An 8,941-nucleotide genomic window follows, 5' to 3' on the forward strand; every position below is an offset into this window, starting at 1 on the left:
AAGGTTAGACAGGGCGTACGTAGCCTCTGGCCATGTAGAGCATGTCTCCGTAAGAGAATGACTTATATTCTATGACATTGGCAGAAGGTTAGACAGGACGTGAAAACCTGAAATCTACCTTAATGTTAATCAGAAATTGTTTGTCTTCAGTGCCATTTGGGCCGAAGCGTTATTGATGTTTATAAAGTATTGAAATTGTTATATATCATTGATTGTATATCTTTGAATCGAGTCATTGATTGATATGAAAAGTTTTTCGCATTATGCCTTTGTTTTTTCTTGTTCCTCTTTGCTTCTGTCATATTGAAGTATATATATGACATAACGTTATATTGTATCTATTATTGAACTCACTAAGCGTCACCGCTTACCCCTCTCAATGTTTAACAAATTTGCAGGAGATAAGTAACCAGTATGGTTATATACTATCGGAAGATGTAGAATAGTTTTTGCTATTACTTTTGTACTTTGGTTTATGTTTGTATAAATTACAATATCCTGGGTAGTTATGTAAAATATTAAAACATAGTCGGTTTGTATCCAATCTTTGTAATCACTTTATCAATGTAAAATATTATTTTATAAATATGCATATAGCATGTTTTGAAGTAACTATATTGTCAAGTATGAAAATTGGGTCTTTCAGAAATATGAAAGTTTAGAAAGGGGTTCTTTCATGGACCTATCAAATCGATAATAATAATAATAATAAATTCAATAAAATATGTATAGTATAGGAAAATTGTCATATTAGAATATTTATCAAATCAAACCTAATAATGTTAAATTTATTTACCAAATTACTGCCAAACTGACTAAAAATAACGAAGTTTGCAGTTTATTTTAACATTTATAGTGTTTTTTTATAGAGTGTCAAGAGGTTGATGGTTGAATATTCAACTCTAATATATATATATATATATATATATATATATATATATATATATATATATATATATATATATATAATCATTAGCAATTTGTTACTCTATATGTTAATAGTTTTTTTTTGGAACAATTCATCAAATTTATTTAATGCTATTCAATGTTGTTATTTTTTTACCGAAACAAAAACATTTATATATTCTTAAGCCATTTTCACATATAAAAAGTTATTACTTAGAGGGTGTTTGGGTTGTTTTTTTTAATAGTTTATTAATTTATTGGTTATTTAATAAGTGATGAGGCTTAAAAAGTTATTGAATATTGCATAATTGCTTTTTAAAGTGACTTTTTGATATGTTTTCAAACAGAGGTTTCCAAAAATTATTTTTATTAGTACATGGTTTTTTAAACTGAAAATGACAATAGTATTTTTATTAAACTCTTTTTTTTTTCTTTCTTCCTCTCTTTGCATGCATTTTTGTAGTTGTTTTACAATTATAATTTTTTTTTCTTTCATCGTCTCTTTCTATGCATTTTTTTAGTTATTTTACAATTATAAAAATTTTATTCATCATAAAAGTTAATCTTAACATTTTTTTAAAAACACATTTTATCATCACCATAAATCAGTGGCAGAGCTAGATGGGGCGTTGGAGGTACTACAATATCCCCAAAAAATTGTTTTATGTATATAAAAAAAATGTATTTGTAAACATGTTCTATGTTATTGTACCCTCAGCTTAAGATATTATACCATGTTTTTTAATGTCCGGAATATGATAACTACATAGAATATATATTGATAATGTTTGTACACCCATATCAAAATTTCTGGCTCCGCCACGGTTATAAATCAATAATTAGTTTTGTTCAAAAACAGTGAGGTTTAAAAAACAATCCCATACAGCTATATAACATATGTATTTTTTACATGATTAAGAGTCATTATTGCATCCCGTGTTCAATAATTGATTTGATCATTCCTTTTAAGACAAAATATACAAGGGTACACACTCTTTAGACACTCTATAAATATTTTTATCAAAAGTCAATCTATAATTAACCATTTATAATCATCTTTTTCAAAAAACAATATAATTTCAACCAATAAAAATACCTTAAAAACTATATAGGATGTCTAAATTATAAAATAGAGTGTTTTTTTTCCTCAAGGATGTCTAAATTATAAAACGAAGTCTCTTTTTAACCAAACTCATATACAAGATCTTGTGGTATTTAACTCGGATGACAAAAATAACATATCAACAACACATCAACGAATTCGACTATTCGAGAACGACAATACACAGTTTCATTGATCAACGATTACACAAACTGCAATACACAGTTTCATTCATCAGGTTACAGATCCAGAAAAGTCAAACATACAAATTACTAAATTCTAAGTCCAGATTTGTTTTATAATGAGTGATACGTTATATGCAATGACTACATCAAAGGGAAAATACATGATCAGTGAAAGTTATGTAAGACCTCTCAACAATTCAATATCTAAATCATTCGAGAAAGAAGAAATTCAAACCATAAATTGACTTGCTATCTGATATTATATTAAGAACTTCAATTACAAGTAATATCACTTCGAATTAAACTCCGGTGTCAAACAAGAACCCTAGAGACACTAAACTTCTATTAACCACCAAATCCGTAGAGAGTACGTCCTTGGCGCTTCAAAGCATATACGACATCCATGGCGGTAACAGTTTTCCGGCGAGCATGTTCGGTGTATGTGACGGCGTCACGGATGACGTTCTCAAGAAAGATCTTCAAAACACCACGGGTCTCCTCGTAGATTAACCCACTGATACGCTTAACACCTCCTCGTCTGGCCAGACGGCGGATCGCCGGCTTGGTGATACCTTGGATGTTGTCCCGGAGAACCTTACGATGTCGTTTGGCTCCTCCTTTTCCCAATCCCTTGCCTCCCTTTCCTCTTCCTGACATTTTTTTTTTGTCTCTAGAAATGAAATTGATTTTCGTTTGTGATTGAAATGTCGTTGATTAGGTAGGGCTTTTGTAAGTAAAGGTGGGAGGGGTATATGTTTTTGTGGCCGTTGGATCTAATAATATACAAGGGATTGTTGGTCGTACGATTGTAATCCGTGTGATCAGCAACAAAACGTTTTGGTTGGTTCATTTTACTATTGCTGGACCAAGGTAAGATTAAGTCCTGGATTAATTAAAGAGATTTTTTTCACCAAGTAACTTCATAAAATCATAGCTTTACTTTTTTTAATAAAAATTGATAAAAGAAACATGGTAATTGTTTATATAAAAATATAATAAACCTAGGGATGAGCATTAGAACCGCCGGAATCGGAATCGAACCGGAACCGGAACCGGAATTGGTAATAGGTCCGGTTACCGGTTCTCCATTTTTATGAAAACCGGTCCCGGTTCTAAAAACCGGAACCGGTTTGACATTTTTTTCATTTTTTAAAATGCACATAACTCGCGCATATGAAGTCGAAATTATTTGATTTTTTTCCAACATGTCATTTGGAGTTTGTAATTCATTTTTGACGGTACAAACTTATGTTTTGGTTAGATATTGAATCAGACACATGCACTGAAAGAAAGCATATCGATGTTGCGTTTTTTTTATTTCAGCATTATTTTTTTGTTTTTTGAATATGTCCCATTTTTTAAATGTTTATAACTCATTCATATGACGTCGGAATTACTTAATGTTTTTTCCAGCATGTAATTTGGTGTTTGTAGTTCATTTTAGACTATAAAAACACATATTTTGGTTAGATATTGAATCAGTTATAGACCCCGGAAGACAACATATCAATGCTGCGTTTTTTCTGTTTCAGCATTTTTTATTTTTTTTAATCTGTCCCCGCTTTTAAAATGCGCATAACTCACTCATATGAAGTCGGAATTACTTGATTCTTTTTTCATCATGTAATTTAGTGTTTGTACTTCAATTTACAATGTAAAAAGTCATAATTTGGTTAAATATTGAATCATTTACAAGCTCCAGAAGATAGCATATAATCTATAGTATTTCAACCGGTTCTATTTTGAAAAATAACCGAAAAACCGGGACCGGAACCGGAACCGGCGGTCCGGTTCCCGGTTCTTATAATATAGGAAAACTGGTTCCGGTTCCGAACCGGTCCGGTTCCAAAGCTCATCCTTAAATAAACCTGTAATCCTTAGATTTTAGTGCTTTTGGTTTTTAACCGGTACTAATAAGAAAATTTTATATATGTGGGATTATATTTTTGATTTATTAACGATAAATGTATAATGTTTTATCGTACAATTTTATAGTATTTTCTTTGTTTGACGGATAGGAGTGTATGGGGTGGTTTGGTTCGGTTAATGGTCAAAACCGAACAATAATCATTACAATTGGTTAATATATTTCGATAATCATTTGGTAGCGGTTAATATTGATTTTGGTTGGGGATTTTAGTCGGTTGATGGTTATGGTTAGTGGTTAAAATCGGTTAACCATAATAGTCCAAGATGACATAAAAATAAAAATGTTGTAACACTCGGTTATTGATTTGCTTCATTGCTCGGGGTTGTGACTCAATCATCAATTGTCATAAGGCTTAGGGCCTTGGGAAGGAAAGGATTTGGCCCATTTCGGATGTGGGAGTCATAGTATAAGTGATCCAAGTGTTCGATTGTGTCTTCGGAGGCCAAAAGTATAATCGTAATTGGGTATCTTGATCTTTTATGGATTTTGGGTTTTGTTCGGGAGGTTTTAAGGTTTGGGTGTGTTCTTAGGAGCGCAGGGCTTCTCGCCACCTTTTCATGGATATAAGGTTCGTTGGTGGCCTATAAAGTTCTACTACTTGAATGATGCTTACCTTGTGCTTTGTAGGACTCATATTGACGTGAGTTAATTGTTACGTGAATATGTTAAGTTACATGTTGCAAAGGATAAATAATCTTAAAGTGATTGATTTGGCCCTATTGTGCAACTCTAGTTTGAGTCCAACCGTTGTAGGACTGAGTCTTTTAGTCGAAGGATTATTTAAGCTTTCTTGCATGTAATTGTATTCATGAAGTAGTTAGCTGGCATCGGTAGGAATCTTTTAGTAGCTAATGGTAGGGTGAGTTGAGAATCTTAAGAAGTGATTTAGTGTGGTTGGTGCGTTGATTTGCAGGTATTGTGAATATCAGTATGAGGAGGTGACTTAGCGTATCCGGGATGATTATTGAGAGAAGTATGGATAGGTGTGGAATGTAATATTGGTCCCATACTACTGAAAGCACACGATCCGTTCTCAAATCAAGGAAAGTATTGAGGATTCTAAAAAGCATGTAGAATGAGGAATTCATCGGGTATGTTATGATTATTGTATAGTTGTTTTTCAGCATGATGATGATCACTCATTGAGGAGGTTCTGGTTCAAGTTCTAATTCTGGCTCTAGCGCCGAACTAATGGATGAGCGGATGCATGAGTTCGTCTCATCAGAGATCACTCGCGGTATTTTGGAGCAGACTCCTGTGATTTTCAGTACTATCAATGAGGGTATAATGGAGTTGCTAGATGAATGGCTTGAGGTTTTTGTGCATATATTGTGGCTAGTAAGATTGGTCAACAAACTTTCTCTTTTTGGGAGTTCAAGACTTGTGGAGCCCCATATTTCTTCGAGAAGAAGGACCTTATCACTAGTAGACGGTGGATTGCTGACACGGAGAATGATCGGCATACAAATTTATGCCTTGAGGGATCGAAGGTAGGATTTTCATCTTGCATTATGAGGGATAGAGCCCACGATTAGTGGGAGGAGGTTGGTCGCTCCTTTGGGAGTTGAGGCTGTGGCGGCTCATAAATTAAAGAACTAGTATTCCATTACTGATAGTTGACCTCAAATGGAACCTTTTAACATAAAATCATGACTTCCACCTTGTTATTATCCACTAATGTAATACACTACTTATGCATGTTAACTCTACAACAACGTAATGATTCCCCATAAGGGTCCATCTCAGATGGGCATACTAAGGACTGATCACTTCCTTTGTAGGGTCTATCATGATCATCCAAACCTTGATCACTTCCATATAAAGGTCTATCATGGTCAAGCATACTAATCCATGTCCACCTTATATGTGGAAAACTCAAAACATATAATCCATGTTGCACACGATCTAAAACTTAATGGGTTCAACCCACATAAGGCACTTACTTATTTGTTCATGATATGTTGTGACACCATCTAGTTATTTGAAAAAACAAGATCTCGGTACACCACTGTTCTTGTCATCCTATCTACATACGTTTTTCAAATGAGAAAACCATATCGCTAGCACGCAACACGAAAGACCGATTGGGTTCCTACCCGTATTTGTTAACATTCATTTATTCCTCTTCATGAGATAGTTGGTCTAACTATAGTCTTATATTAGTTGTAACTGTAAAATTGATAACACAAAGCCACTCTATCCAAAATGTATCTCAGACGTCGTGAACTTGGAAAAATCTTCATCAGGTGTTGGATGGTGTCTCGAATCCCCAAGCGTTTAACAGAAAATAACAGCCATGTAGACTCTCCACACAACTGTCGACCAGATCCAAAACAACTATCCTTATGCACAAAGCTGACACATCTTTCCCTTACCGAACTTTACGCAATGCAAAGTCACATATGGAGAATCAAAGGAATATTGCTCCTGAAAGTTGAACTCCTATCATCTCATGCCAAAAGTTTAGTAGTCTGTGATAATCACTAACACCAACTATCCCACCACGAGTCAAACAATCCTAATCCATAATCCTTACACATCTTGGTGGAGCACTAACAAATTCCAACTGTATCACTCTATCCGTGTACTCAAAGAAGATTGTTCTTGGTACTTATTTACTTTTAAACTTGCTACGATATTCGATTACAATATAAAACGAATAAAGCGTACATAACCAATTTTGAAATTGATCTGTAATTTCCAATCCTCAACAACGGATAGTTGATAGTTGTTGAGAGCTAACTGTAACACCCGTAAATTCGGTCTAGATAAATAGTATTATAAGCCATAATACTAACTTTCAAATAGGAGATTACTTAGGATAAATTATAGTTGGTAATGGATCGGCCTGGGTTGGGTTATGGTTCAACCCATTTATTAATTAGGTTGAAGATTTCAACCCAACCCAACCTGTTTATTTAAATGGGTTGATATTTTCAACCCAACCCAACCTCTCAGATAAATGGGTTGTCACCAGGTTGACCTATTTATGTAGTTATCAACCCAACCTATTAAATAAATGGGTTAAACTTGGGTTGACCCATTTAATAAAAATAAATTTATTAATTAACTAAAGATTATGCCACTTAAATAATTATAGACTTAAATAAACTTTCAAAATATGACAAAAGCACAATTCCAATTCACATATACAAAGAAATTGTTCAAATAACATTGAAGATATGTAATTTCTAAGTGATGTTGGAGTGTGGCTAATGTTGTCGATGCTAAGAAAAAGATAGGAATTAGGACTCCATTTTAAAAACATAAATAATAATACGAACATTGTAATTTATAATATAATATTTAGATTTAATACATGATAATATTTAAATAATTATTTGTAACACCGTAAATTTTCATTTAAAATCGCACAATTCTCATAACACATTTCACAAAAAAAATCATTTATTTAATTTACAAATCGCAGCTCCATAATTGTTTGATTAAAATCTAGGATCATAAAAACATAACTCTTTCACTGGTGTGTATAATCAAGCCGGTGCCTTCCCGCGATCCTGAGAAAACCAGAAACACATAACACATAACACGGTAAGCACGAAGCTTAGTGAGTTCCCCAAAATACCACATACATCTCATTAGCCACTCGAGGCTATAACACTGTAAGAACCTCCAGTCTATGTGTCTCGGTGGGACCCTCCAGTCCCACAGCTCGTTGGACCCTCTGATCCGGTCTGGTTGGGACCCTCCAGTCCCATCGCTCGTTGGACCCTCCGGTCCGGTCTCAGTAACACATAATATAACATATATCGCACAGAAAAACACATGACTCAAGTAAGCACATAAGACCTTCCGGTCACACATAAATACCACTCTGGATAAAGTATAGTGAGAATACTCACCTCGCAAGCAGGTAATCAAATAATCCTCGCGCTCGGATCTCGAACTAGCCTCCGCCTAAGACAAAGGATGAATATATCTAATTAATACTCTTTTCACTACTCAAATAACCGAAGGTTATTCTTTCTCTCTCTAACTATTTGAAGTGGATAGAAGACCATTTTACCCCTCCATGGTCTCTATTACTCATGTTGACCAAAACCCCAAATTCAACAGAAGTCAAGCTCGAGTCAACAGTCCATGTTTGACCCAACTCATCGAGTGCACTCTTTCGACTCGTCGAGTCCCCTCGTCTCCTCAGAAGTCTCAAAGAGTCCAGCTCAACTCGTCGAGTTGACCTCTAACTCGCCGAGTTATCGCACAATCAACCCATCGGGACAAACCCTCACCGACTCGTAGAGTCAAGCCATGGACTCGGCGAGTCCCTTCGATCAGATTCCTCATTCAGACGATTTAAGGCAGATCATGTTGGGTTTTGAGCAAACTAACACTCCTAAGGTGTTCATGCAACCTTATAAACCTTGGATCTATGTTTATCTAAAATACATGCAAAACAATTTTCCAAGGTCCATAACCTATCTAGCATGCATGGGGTATTTTTTAAACATAAAAGATACTAGTAGAATTACATACCTTTAGTAGTGAGTTGATTCCTTAGGAGTTTGAGAGCCTAGCACCAATAATGTGAATGCCTCAAATGGAAATCACAAATCACCACAAACTTGGAAAACTTATGAGAGAGTATACAAACACTCTAGAAATCGGCCACTCTTATGCACACACACATAGTGTCATCTCAAGCACCACAAGCCTCTTTATATAGTGTAGATGATTAGGGTTATGAACCATGCAAACCCTAATAACCCATGTCTTTTCCTTTTCCAAGGATCCATGGGTTAAAAGCTCCATGGATCATCCATGGACTCCCATTTAAGCTTAGCCCATTTCCTAATGAGT

The 8,941-nt window shown here is 34.6% G+C and overlaps 1 protein-coding gene across 1 annotated transcript; it reads right to left on the reverse strand.

Annotated features, from left to right (window-relative positions):
* Positions 1-2,421: 2,421 nt before the first annotated feature.
* Positions 2,422-2,905, reverse strand: LOC145111376 (histone H4). Its single transcript, XM_079047659.1, has one exon. The coding sequence runs from the start codon at positions 2,848-2,850 to the stop codon at positions 2,539-2,541; it is 312 nt and encodes a 103-aa protein (XP_078903785.1). The 5' UTR covers positions 2,851-2,905; the 3' UTR covers positions 2,422-2,538.
* Between the last annotated feature and the right edge of the window lie 6,036 nt (positions 2,906-8,941).

This window comes from Lactuca virosa, chromosome 5 (assembly GCF_052849685.1).
Source record: "Lactuca virosa cultivar CGN04683 chromosome 5, Lactuca_virosa_CGN04683_v6, whole genome shotgun sequence".
NCBI classification, from domain to species: domain Eukaryota; kingdom Viridiplantae; phylum Streptophyta; class Magnoliopsida; order Asterales; family Asteraceae; genus Lactuca; species Lactuca virosa.

Coding starts and splice junctions, on each gene's coding strand:
- LOC145111376 (XM_079047659.1), bottom strand. CDS start 2,850: ATGTCAGGAAGAGGAAAGGGAGGCAAGGGATTGGGAAAAGGAGGAGCC.